This window comes from Plasmodium berghei (genome assembly GCF_900002375.2).
Source record: "Plasmodium berghei ANKA genome assembly, chromosome: 13".
In the NCBI taxonomy this organism is placed as follows: Eukaryota; Apicomplexa; class Aconoidasida; order Haemosporida; family Plasmodiidae; genus Plasmodium; species Plasmodium berghei.
In genome coordinates, this window is record NC_036171.2 from 778,045 (window position 1) to 792,216 (window position 14,172).

The following is a 14,172-nucleotide window of genomic DNA, read 5'->3' on the forward strand; positions in this document are numbered from 1 at the left end:
GTTTTATGGAAATACCCATTTTACAAAAAGTGCGCGATTCTTAAGAATTTTTAGCTTACCATTTTTTTATATAGAATAAAATAATTATAATATTCGATCTTTCTTCTAAATAATTTCTTTACATGTTTTGTTAAAATACTATATTGATTAGTCATCCATCATGGCAGTAGTATAAATAAAAAAAAAATAGAAGCATAAAACAAATATGTATAAACAAATGACAGTGTTTAAAATATTTTACACATTTTTGGCATAATAAAAAAACTATCACAATATATATAAAAAGCTATATCGTGTTACACCTAACTTACATCATGGTTATTTAAACTATATATAAATTTTTTCATTAATTTTTTATCATTTCCTTATATATATTTTTTACTACAGTATGGTAATATATCCTATTGGAATGAACGATACACAAAGTAATAGACATGGAATGAATTAATTTAATAATTATATATATTTATGAAAATATTTATTAGTATATTTTTTAAAACATATTTTTTTATATTTCTTTAAAGGGAAGAAGAGCAATTTGATTGGCATCAAAAATGGTATGGTGTAAAACACATATTCGACGAATTAAATATACAAAATAATGCAAAAATTTTGAATATTGGATGTGGTACATCAAGTAAGAACTTTATGGAGGAGATTGGCGCAATTATATGCTGCCTTATTTACTTCGCTTTAATATTCATATATTTACTACATATATTTTTTTTGTTTAATGTTTTCAGAATTTAGTGAAGAGATGCTTGATAGCGGCTACACGGATATTACCAACATCGACGCATCCTCTGTGTGTATAAATAAAATGAAAGAAATATACAAGGACAAACCCAATTTAAAATGTAAATTAAACTTTTAATAAGTATTCGATATTATTAATATATGCATTATTTTATTATTCTCAAAATAATATAGACACAATTACTATATATATACTATATGCGCACATATTAACACATTACAAACTTTTTAGATCTTCAAATGAATGTCTGTGATATGAAATTGTTTAAAAATGCAGAATTTGACTTGATTATTGATAAAGCGTGTCTTGATTCTATAGTTTGCTCAGAAGATTCTTTAAAAAATGTTGAAGAAATGCTATGCGAAACATCAAGAGTTTTAAAGTAATTATACATACACACACACACATTTATGTACTTTTTCACTATATACTATCGTTATTTTTATATTTTAAAAATAAATATATTACGATTTTGTATAATTCAAATTATAAAAAACAATTTAGATCCGAAGGCGTTTTTATTATTATATCTCATGCCCAACCATCTTATCGATTGGGATATTTACAAAAGCAAGATTATAAATGGAATGTTACGGTTAAAACTGTTAAACGCCCCATGCTAGGAATAGTAGGTAATATTTTCGCCTGTATAAAAATTAATCTATACATACAGATATTTTTTTTAAATTTTTCTATCAATATTTATTAAACTTTTTTCTTTTCGAATCACTATGCATACAGCCCCCCCTATAGATGACAGTTTACACTACGTTTATATTTGTACAAAAGGGAATGTACAAACGTAAGCATATTCCTCATTATGATCACCACAATAAATAAGCAACTATATATATATAATAGCAATAAATAAATTTAGTAATAATTAAAACATAAAGGTTTTCTTGCTAATTAAATAATTACAAACCGCGCTTTCCCTTTAATTGATTAATTATTCAATTAAGTTTGTCAGTTTAATAATTAATGCAATATATTAAAAAGTTTTTATAAAAAAATTCGTTTTATCCTATTAATTTTTTTTGCTATACATATATGTACTATATATATATTGGAAATGTGTATAAATGCGTGAATTTATGTCGCCACAATTTTACATTATTATACAGTTACCAACAACTCTTTTTTGAAATTTACACAGCTTTTTGTGTTTCATATTACTGTCAAAACTTTATGTAAATGACATTTTAAAATTAAACATAAAAAAATAAATACACATGTATATGCTGAAAAGTCTAATAATGTAGTTCCTGAAATATATATCAAGAAAATATTTATTATCCATCCTATTGTGTACAAATTAAATAGGCATAATTGTATATGCATAATGAATATAATATAGGCATATATTTTTTCCTTTTAAAATAATAATTCTACAAATTGAACATACATTTAGTATATTTCATTAGCATTTGATATTATTTTATTTTATTTTTTGAGACGGTATTCGCTGAAACTGACAATGAAGTTATGAAAAATTAATACACCTATGTGCATAATTGTTGATATTAGAAAATTAGATAAATAAGGATAGAATAACAAATTGGATATGTAACATTTCACATCGGAGAGAACACAAATTTCTAAATTTTTTCAAAACCCACATTATCCTGTTTATAATCTTTTAAAACAGTTGTATATATAATATACAAATATATAAACTATATCCGGATATAATACAAATGCTGATATATATACAACGATAACTCATCGTTACTACACAACAGAAATATATATATTGCAATAAAAAATCAAAAAAAGTACACACAGAAAAAAAATAATATTTTTATTCATTATAAGGTTATTTATATATATGTATAACATAATATTCTAAATGGTCTATAAAAATTTCTTAACTCTCTGTATTTACACTGTTCTCTTTACAGCTTATTCATATTGCTACAATTGTATAAATTTATAAGATTTAATAGTATAACAATTTTTTTGACGAATGTATATTATATTTTTATAATTTAAATATATTAATAATCATGTTTTTGTTTATTTACTATTATTATTTTAATTTCTAGGTTATAACTATTTAAACCTATTTTACCCATGGCGATTATTACTAACTAAATTATTAATTATTATACACATGTATATATATTATAAAAATTGTTGAATTCATAACAAATAAAACATAATTTTTTTTTCTATAATTCCATATTTAGTAGTGCAGTTACTTGTTTATTATATATAGGTATTTATACATGGTTATATTAATTTTTTTTCAAAAAAAAAAAAAAAAGGAAACAACGAAAAAAATGTCTATTGTTAATATTTGTTAATAAGCAACCAATGTGTTTTTATTTTTTAAAAAGTATTAAGGTATTATAATTTTTTAATATTTTTTACTTTTTTTAACTTTTTTTTCAACTACAATTTATATTTCAAATTGAAGAATTTTATGTTAAATTTGTTACTGTTGCATGTTGCATATGGATCATAGAACCGTTTTTTTATATTGAATAACGCATAAAATTGTTTTCTATATATAATATATCCATTTATCATTTGTTATTTTATTTTTCTTGATAAATTAAATATTATATTTATGATTTTGATAAAATTATATTTATTATTTTAGTTGTGTTTTGTTTTGTTTTATTTTGTTGGTGTTTTTATTGCACAATTTAGTTGCCGATTATTTGTATGTTTTATTTATCCAATTAAATATTTGTGTTATTTACCAATTTAGGTGTTTTACCTTTTTCTTTCATAAAATTGTATATATAAATACATTAAATTAAAATTAGCATAGTTTTTATTTTTTGGAAGATTTGCATTATTCCTAAGATTATCTTTTAAGAATAATTTTTTCTAATTAAAATAGCTAGTAAATATATAAAATATTGAACGGAATATTGTTTTTGCATGATTAGAGCAATTTATCTTTTGTATGTGTATAAACCCGTATGGCCCAACAAAATAATATATTTACATATCCATTTTTTTACTCCTTAAATTGGTACCGTTGAGCAATATAACGCAAAGAAATATGCATAATCTCAAAATTATTTTTTATAGACATTAATTTATTCAAAGTCCGATAAAATATATATAGATTATATTCAGTAAAAATTAAAATTTCTGAAAAAATAATAGCCTGATAATTTTTTGATAACATGCCATGTTCATGTTGGCTTAAATATATATGTTGTGTAAATTCATCTATCATAAGACGAAAGATTTTATATCCATATATGCAGAACAATTAAAAAATTAACATTGTTTAATTTTCTAAACAAACAAATTAATTAAAAGGCTATACTCAGTAAATTAATTAAGTTGATAGTTAATCCAAGACATAACAAACAGAAGCCTCACATTTTTATACAATTAATTAAAAAAATATGGGTATAGATACAACTATGAAAAAGCATTCAAGTAGAAGCCATAAACTTTCAAAGAATGATTTAACATTTGAAAAACCAATTCTAAAAGAATCGACAACCAAAGATTCTTGTAGTGATGATGAAGAAATAGAATTTGAAGGATGGGTTGAATTCATTACAAAGGATGATAAATGCACAGATGAAAATGATGAATATGAAAAAGCACCTAAAAGTACCCAAGAAAAAAGAAATAGTAAAATAAAATCATTTATACCAATTCAAAAAGAAGAAAATGATTTTATAAAAAATAAAAATGAAAAAGTATATATATCTTCAAGAAGGAACTCCAATAAAAGTAATATTTCCATGAATGACCAATATCCTAGATACTCATATATATCACCAAATTATTTTTATGAACAACCACAAAATATCGTGCCATTATGTAATCAGACGAGTTATACTAACGAAAACAAAATTATTTATCCAGTATATTTGAGTAACACACAAGAATGCTCAAAGGCTGGCATAAATATTATAAAGCCTAATTATATAGATCCACCTCCTCCTATAGTTTTAAAAAATACACAGATTCTTCCACAATTATATATAAGACAGCCTCCTACAGTTATAGTAACAAATGAATCCAGACCACCATTAGTTATTAACCCCCCACCTGCTAATGTTATATTTAAAAATAAAGCTCCACAACCTATATATGTAAACAGCACTAGGCCAAACATAATAATAAAAAACGACACACCATCTACTCAGAACCCAATAAATATGGATGAAACCCCTATTCAATTAGATGTAATGCCTGAGAATCGTGAAAATACAATTAATAGTTCTATAAAATATTCATCCGCGGCTAATATTAAAACAGATGTAAACATTCTACCAAATTCGATCCCAACAAATGTTTTACACCTCGAAAATAATACTAATGATTATATGGCTTCACAAAATATGCCAAGCATTTATATGCTCAACAACAATAATATCAGACCGCAAGTTTTGTATCAAAATGGATTACCCATATCTACAATTAATGCAGTTAATCCGGATTTCCCTATTAACAATGTAATATGCGAAAAAGGAATATTCGATTTTGAAAACACCGTATTTAATCCTGTTGAGCTAGCTAATTCTTCTACGATTCAACCCATCTATTCCCAACCTCTTCCTCAAGTTTTCCAAGCATCTACTCAATTTCCACAATCTGTTTCTCAATATTGTCAAACTGCACCCCAAAATTCTCAACCCATTATACAATATTGCCAAGCTCCTCCCCAAAATTCTCAACCTCTTCCTCAAGTTTGCCAAGCACCTACTCAATTTCCACAATCTGTTTCTCAATATTGCCAAACTGCACCCCAAAACTCTCAACACATTCTACAATCGTGCCAAGCTTCTCCCCAAGTTTCTCAACCACTTCCGCAATCTTTCCAAAATAACAACTTATTAAATCAAGTAACGATTCCAAATTCTTTATCGCAGGCCGTTCCAAATCATCAAGTTCATCCATCGATACCTCAAGGAGTTCAATCTTTTCCTCAATCAGGAGTAGTACACAATGCTTCACAATCACATAGCTCAGTTCAACCTACACTATATTCAGTGCCACAAGCAACACAATATACCAATCAAAATTATCAAATGCATAATAATGTAAATTTACAACCAATGGGTTATGAAAAAGAAATACAACAGTACAGGTATTTAAATACATCTCCTCAGGTAATTAATCAAAAGTATATGCCTTCACATACAGATATGAGATTACAAATGAGAAATAGTGTTATTCCTAGAAATGGATCAATGGTACCAAACAATATAATGCAATCAGAGGCGCATATGGAAAGATATCGTAATCATTCGACGAATAAAAGAAATGCAAACATTCCTATAATACATAATTCATATAATTCATTAGAAAATGTAGCTACTTGTGGGACCATAGGTTGTGGTGCAAAACAAAAAAGTTCTCCTGTGAGCCCTTTAAGAAGAAGAAGTACATATGTAAATTTAAAACAAGATTTTATTAATCCCCCCGTCAAAAGTGTTCAAATAGTTTCTCACCCCGCTATCAATAGAAACACAAGAGACTATAGCACTTATCGATGAAAAAATATTAAATTTTGCATGATTACCAGTTTTTTGTGTCATCATGATTTTCATTGCTTTCATTTTTTTTTTTTTTTAATTTTTCGAATTGACTAATTTTATTGTGTTTTATTTGTTTTTGTTGCATAGCACCACGGAAAGTGCTATAAAGTTAAATTTTAATACATTTTCTTGCAATATACATTATGAACTATGTTTTGGGGAAATTGTTACAATATATCCATACACGGAAATATAAATTTCTTTTGGGTTTGACGTGTAAAATATGAATTATATATAATTCATAATTTAAGTTCTTATGTTAATAAATCATATATATTTTTTAGAATATAATGATACATATTACTTGAAACATACGCACACGTAGTTACACCAAAAATATAATACAATAAATATAAGATAATATATAGTTACAAATGTTATTTAAAAAAAATATTAAAAAAATTGTCTAAATCAATATTGGCATTATATAATGGAATAAAATATATAATAAATTTAGTAAAAATTGTATATACAAATATTAACTATAAGCATTCTAAAATTTAATATTAAAACGAATACTCACTAACAAATTTACGCATATATTTATACCATGCATCCTTCAATTAGCTATATATATTTTTATAGTACTATACATTAAATAAAAAATAAATAAAGGAATTTTAACTATAATCTATGGTTATAAAAAATTCAATACTAGTGGTATTAAATTTTTGAAAACTAAAAAAAACAATATATGCATATTTAAAAATATATGCAATAAACGTACAAAGGATAAATATTCTAAGATTTTCTCATTAGAACACTACGGTTCAAAGAAAATGTGAATAAAAGGCTTCCTAAGCAACAAGCATGAAAAAGCTCGTGAAATCCAAAAATTCCTAAAAAGGATTAAAAAAAAAATATACACATGTACATATAATTGATTGTGTATTTGATTGGGACATATTAAAACACTCTGATGTATACATAATCAGGAAAATAAATTAATATTGGAAATAGCATTGTGAAATAAATGAAAATATAAATATATTGCTTTGCGTAAATATAAATCAAAATGAATAATGAGGAAATAAGACATACCAGTAATAATATTTGGCTTCTTTAGAGAATATATAATTGCACCTAAAACGTATAAAGCACCAATCATAAGTAAAAATACCAATTCTCTGGTATATAATAAAATTATATAATCATTAAAAAAAAGTGCATGTAAAAATCCAGCTGCTACATATGTAAACGCTCGTTTAGCTCTATTCCCAGTTGAAAAGTAACTACAACAAATAAATAAAATTCCTAGCAGTGAGCTTAATGAATGCATAATTATATAATATAATAATTTTGTATTATTAAGTAATAATGCTGCCGCAGGAAGCGCTGAACCACTAATCATTAAAAATATTCCAATGTGATCCAATTTCTCAATTAAGAAATAATATTTAGGAGTCCATTCAAAATTGTGAAGCAAAAAAGAAGCAAACGAATTAAAAAAAATACACATTAATGCTACAGATGTGAATATTTTTGTTAAATATGTTTTTGATAAATACAACATATAAAATATCCATATAGGCGAAAATAATAGTATCATTAAATGTATTTTTCCTCTCAGCAGCGTTTTTTCATGTCTTTCCAAATATTTGATTAACATAGATTTAGTTATTTTCTTTTCACAATATAATTCGACGATTTTTTTATCATTTGGTATTAAATTGGGGTCCTTTATCATTCTGCTGATTTGCTCTTCAATCTTCAAATGACTATCGCTATTAGCATCAAATGTATTTATGTTGCAACATTTTTTAAAATAATTAACAAAGCATTCATAATACCTCCCCATCATTTCTTCTTCTCCTTGTTTATAATTTATTATGATCTTATTGGCTAGTTATTACTTTGGGGTTTTATGTGAGAATTGGAATGATAATATGGTTGTTTTGCTATTATTATTAATTGTGAAATTTAATATGTTATGTTATTTTATTTTTTATTTATTTTTTATCCACTTTATTTTAATGATATTATTTTATGAATATATGCTTTATTTATAAAAATTCTTACATATTTTTTAATTTTCTTTATGATTTGTTAAAAATATAAATTTGATTTATATAGCATATTACATTTCATTAAAATGAAATGCACATACAATGTTAAATCAATTGCACATAAATGTTATAGAAAATACCATTCTTTTTTATTTTAATAAAAAGCATAATTTTATATTTTTAAATTTATAGATACACATATTATTAAATCCGAATATTAATAAAAATCAATAAATATTATTATTACATGTTTTTTCTTTATATATATCTGGTGATATATACTAATATGCCTTTATACAATAGAAATAGATATTTATGGAAATTAGCTTAAAATTAATTATATATTTGTTTCTACACATAATTGACAAGCCTTTATTTTATGGAGTGTATATGGGGATTTTAGAAAATGATAATTCATAAATTTATAAAAGATGAATTAAATTTATTCGTAAAAAAATTAAGAAGTTATATATTTATAATGAGAATCACATATGAAATTATAAAGAGTTAAGAAGTTATTTAATATATGTGATATTGATAGAGGTAAATTATTGGGTAAATATGTTAAAATGCATTATATACTTTATGGGATTATATATTCAACATATCTTTGGCCATGCATCCATATACAGTCATTGTAAAAATGATAAGTCTTTATCTTACGTAATTATATTCACTTGCCTAGTTTTTCTGATTTATCATGTATTAATACATATATTATTTATTTGTAAATCAAATTACATAAATAAAGAATATGAAAACAAAAATTATTTATGTTGTCATAACATTGGCATGTTATTTTAATTTTAATTTTTTTACGTTGCATTTCTATTTTTTAACAATATATTTTATTATTTGGATAGGGGAATACCATAAGGGGCAATTTATGAATGATGAATAAATTATTTCCTTAATTAAGAACAAACAAGTATTAATATGTATTTGTACTACTACACGCATATCATAATAAATTATTGGATGTTAAAACAAGGATATAGTAGTTTTTATTTCCTCTACACATTTTTATTTTTTTTATTATTATATAATTTCCAACTTTGCATTTATAATAAAATAATAAAAAATGGTTTTAAAGTATTATATATATTTTTTTCTGTGTGTAATAATATATTGTACTTAAAAAATAAAATTTTAATAATTTTACATAATACGTTCATGTAATTTTTCCATTACATATAAAATAAAAATATGGTTACTTTTTTCTTTAATTTATTTGTCATATTTATACGTTCCTAAAATATAATTTTCTAATACAAATTAATAGTCCATATTAAAAGTTAACACGTAATTGCATAAAAACAATTAAAAATATATACAATGTGCAGTATTATTATATAATTTTAACATACTATTTGCATATTATAAATATAATATACTAATTTGTATAAATGTAAAAAATATATACTATCACTATCAAGTAAAAAATTAAAAGTTACCTACTAACAAAAAAATAGGGCTTATTTTTTTAAGCTTAAAACGATTACTTTGGTTTATTATTTTAGTTTATCATATTTTCGTCATACATTTATTTATATCTATTTTTTATATTATATTTTTTTGCTTTTATTTTTAACTTGTTTTTTAACAATTTTGTGGATAAAATACAGGCTTCCATTTTATTTCAGGAAGGTTATATACAAAAAATAAAAAGTATTTCCACACTATATATTTTATATATAATAGGAAATAATAATTTATACCATTTTTATTTAAAAAAATATTTTTCCTTACTATAAAGTCCAATGAAATAGTTGCCATAAAGAAGATATTACATACAGCGCAATACGCGCATATTTTTCCTCTTTATATATAGCATTTAATTGAAGAGCTATATTTGTATATACCATAAGGAGAATTCAAAAACTCCCTTTTTCGTGGAGTTAATATTTAAGATGTATGTTTGTAATATATTTACTTATATTTGTTTCTTTTTTTTATGACATTTTCCTCGTTTTTTGTGAATTATGTATACATATTAAAAGAATAAAAAACGAAGACCAATTCAGTTTTTTTTTATTACATCTAACAAGATACCCAAAGAAAAAATTATACATACAATATACGTGTATACACATATAAGCATATATATAAACACACTAGGCACATGCATTTTCTTCATCACGAAAATCGTGTTCCTTCTATCTCCATAACGAAAAAATGTCGATAAAACTTCGAGAGCTGATCCGAAATATTCGAAACTGCAAAACTGCAGCTGAGGAACGGTCAGTAGTAGCAACAGAATGTGCTTTGATAAGAACCGCATTTAAGGAAGAAGATAATATATATAGGCATAGAAATGTAGCAAAGTTACTGTTTATAAATATGCTGGGGTACCCTACACATTTTGGACAAATAGAGTGTTTAAAATTAATAGCATCAAATAAATTTTCATATAAAAGAATTGGGTATCTAGGTTTAACAATATTATTAGATGAAAATACAGATATATTAATGTTAGTGACAAATTCAATAAAAAATGATTTAAGGAGTAGTAATCAATATATTAATGGTTTAGCTTTATGTGCTCTTGGGAATATTGCAAACAATGAAATGTGCTGCTCACTAAGACAAGAGATATTAGATTTAATGAATATAAATAATCCTTATATAAAAAAAAAAGCAGCTATGTGTGCAATCCGTATATTAAAAAAAACAAATGATATAGAAGAATTATTTATAGATAAAATAAATAATTTATTAGAAGATAGAAATCATAGCGTTATAAGCGCAGGAATAACATTAATGATATCACTAATTGAAAAAAAGGGACAATTAAAAAATGTATTAAAAGTACATACAAATAAAATTGTAAAAATATTAAAAAGTTGTATTGTTTCTGGATATTCACATGGCGCTGAATATGACATATATGGCATTAATGATCCATTTCTTCAAGTTAAAATTCTAAAATTATTAAAATATCTAAACTCAGATGTGAGTTCTATTATTAATCATTCAAATAAATCATACAACACGATAAATAATAATAGTAGTAGCATCAATTTAGATAACAACGCAAACATACATGATGGTATATCCATAAATGAAAGAAATTCAAGTTTTAATGAAGCGAACTATAATAGCAATTTAATACTAGGGCAAGAATCTATAACAGAAAATGCTAATAGTAGTATAGAGGGACGAGAAAAAGCATATGGCGATAAAAATGATAGTGTCAATTTTTATGATATGGAGGAAGTAAATTCTGTATTAGCCCAGGTAGCCACAAATACAGATACCATGAAAAATGTAGGAAATGCTATTCTATATGAATGTGTAAAAACAATTACATATATTTCGACCGATCCTGGTTTATTAGTATTAGCAGTAAATGTTTTAGGTAAATTTTTACAAAACGCAGATAATAATATAAGATATGTCGGTTTATGCACATTACAAAAATTACTAAAAAAGGACCCTAAAACTTTACATATATATAGAAATACTATTATAGAATGCTTGAAAGATCCAGATATTAGTATAAGGAAAAAAGCCTTAGATGTAGCATTTGCTCTTATAACTAAAGATTCATTAAAAATTATGATAAAAGAATTATTAAATTATTTATTAGTTGCAGATATGGAAATAAAAAGTGATATTGTATCAAATATATGTGTTAGCGTAAATAATTATGCACCTAACATGCAATATCTATTTGATACGTATATTAAAATATTTTGTTTAGCTGGTAATTTTATACAAGATCATATAAAAGATGATTTTATATATTACCTATTACAAAATAGCGAATATCATTCTTATGTTATATTTAAAATATTTTTTTCTATTAAAGAAAATTTGGATCAATATGCATTAGTACAAGTCGGAGTTTGGTGCATTGGTGAGTTAGGTGATTTGTTAATAAAAGAAAAACATATCGGGCCAGATGAACAAGTAATAACTGTAGTTCATGAAGATGTATTTGATTTACTTGAAAAAATCGTAAAAACGTATGAAGACAATAAAATTAAAGAATTACATAATATTAATATAAAAGATCCAATACACAATATATTATATAATAAAAATAGCGGTAGTAATCGATCTTTTGGTGTTTTAGGATGTAGTATAAATAATTCGGTTTCATCAAGGGTTATTGGCAATGATAATAATGCCAATATTTGCTGTAACATAAATGAAAACAATAATAATGATGATAATAATAATATAATAATGCAATATGTGTTAATGTGCTTAAATAAGCTCACGGTTCGTTTTCCTACTCATAAAAATAAAATAGAAAAACTAATAAATAAATATAAACAAAATAAGTGTGTTGAAATTCAACAAAGAGCATGCGAATTTTCAAAACTTATGAGTGTAGAATGGGATGATATTCGAGAATCTATATTACTGTCTATACCACCATGCAATAAAAATGCTAATAGAAAAAAACATAGAAAAGTAGATGATGCTGGCCATATGCCTCATTATATTTCGAATGAAAATAATTATCTCGAAACAGATGATCCACAATCGCAATATCACAACAATGATGCCAATGTTGATTTGTTAGACCTTGATGATGTTCTAGGTATACAAAATGATGTGCCCAATACTACTATAAATAATTCTGATCAAAAAAATATTAATTTAAATAATGCTTCTGATATACTAACAAATAATTCCAATTGCCGACCAACATTTAATAAAAGCAATAGGATTGAATCAGCATCCTATAATAATAAGCATGGGCCAATCATAGAAAATGATCCATTAAATCTAAATGATATATCAATGAATTCTACGACCCCTGCAGATATATCCAATTATAATATTAATAGCCTAAATGCCGTGAATAAAAAAAATGAAGATATTTTGGTTGATCTGTTCGGAAATATTTCTATAGAGGATCCTAAAACGGATTTGTATAATATTGATATAAACAAAGAAGGTAAGAAATATTATAAACTATGCATCAAATTTTGGAAATTTTCTTCAATCGACACTGTTATAAGTTCCATTTTTGAGTTTCTACGCTCACAAAAATTTATCCATCTTTATCTTCTATCTATATATTCATATATTTCTATGTTTTTTTGATACAGGCACAAATTCTTTAAATCTCTTATTGGATGATATTGAACCTATGGAAAAAAACGATGTGTTTGATGTAAGAAAGATGCACATTTTATAATCTATGTGACTCAAAATAAGCAAATGCGCATATAGGCAGAATGTTTTCATTGTAAAAAAGGAGAACAATACTACTTGATATAATTTACATTTCATACATGCTTATTTTCTTAATTTTATGCTTTATTACTTTTTTATTTTACTTTGCATCACTTTCTACTTTTTGCAGCTAAAATTAGTTGATACTACTCTCGAAGAAAAAATATGTGAAATCGCACCAATGAAATTATATGATAAAAATGATATTGAAATAAAATTCTTTTTTAAAAAAGAAAGTTTAGATTCAGAAAAAACTACAATCAATGCTATCTATTCAAATCAATCCGATACTCACATATCTTCCTTTGTTTTTGAAGTAAGAAAATAAATATTCTATATACCCACTTTGATGCTCATTGTACAATTTTCTTTTCAGTGTAAACTTGTGCTATCATAAGTTTTTTTTACATTTAAAAAAATACTATTGTATTTTTTGCATTTATTATAGGCTATTGTTCCGAATTATGTGAAAATGGAAATATTTGCAGCTTCGTCTAACGAATTGTTACCCTTTGAGCAAAATAAAATAACACAAGAATTGAAAATTATCAATAGTTTGTTTAAAAAGAAACCAGTTCTTATGAAAGTCAGATTGTCTTATTTAAAAAATAATGAAAAGTTTCAGGATTTTATTAATGTAGGGAATTTTCCAGATGTTTTATAAAGGAAATTAAAACGAATAAATATATTTATT

At 24.3% G+C, this 14,172-nt stretch overlaps 4 protein-coding genes across 4 annotated transcripts; 3 read left to right on the forward strand and 1 right to left on the reverse strand.

Moving 5' to 3' along the window:
* Nucleotides 1-160: 160 nt before the first annotated feature.
* Nucleotides 161-1,563, forward strand: PBANKA_1318900 (methyltransferase, putative; the record flags this gene model as incomplete). Its single annotated transcript, XM_034566778.1, has 7 exons — nt 161-169; nt 388-425; nt 525-637; nt 744-857; nt 989-1,139; nt 1,262-1,389; nt 1,499-1,563. 7 exons carry the CDS (start codon nt 161-163, stop codon nt 1,561-1,563), a joined length of 618 nt encoding a protein of 205 aa, XP_034423341.1.
* A 2,565-nt stretch (nt 1,564-4,128) lies between these two features.
* PBANKA_1319000 (conserved protein, unknown function) lies at nt 4,129-6,237 on the forward strand (the record flags this gene model as incomplete). The annotated part of the gene is made up of 1 exon (XM_034566779.1): nt 4,129-6,237. One exon carries the CDS (start codon nt 4,129-4,131, stop codon nt 6,235-6,237), a length of 2,109 nt encoding a protein of 702 aa, XP_034423342.1.
* Nucleotides 6,238-7,020: 783 nt separating this feature from the next.
* PBANKA_1319100 (hemolysin III, putative) lies at nt 7,021-8,080 on the reverse strand (the record flags this gene model as incomplete). The annotated part of the gene is made up of 2 exons (XM_034566780.1): nt 7,021-7,118; nt 7,321-8,080. The coding sequence occupies 2 exons, from the start codon at nt 8,078-8,080 to the stop codon at nt 7,021-7,023; spliced, it is 858 nt and encodes a 285-aa protein (XP_034423343.1).
* A 2,380-nt stretch (nt 8,081-10,460) lies between these two features.
* PBANKA_1319200 (AP-1 complex subunit gamma, putative) lies at nt 10,461-14,142 on the forward strand (the record flags this gene model as incomplete). Its single annotated transcript, XM_034566781.1, has 4 exons — nt 10,461-13,197; nt 13,352-13,416; nt 13,609-13,794; nt 13,927-14,142. 4 exons carry the CDS (start codon nt 10,461-10,463, stop codon nt 14,140-14,142), a joined length of 3,204 nt encoding a protein of 1,067 aa, XP_034423344.1.
* Between the last annotated feature and the right edge of the window lie 30 nt (nt 14,143-14,172).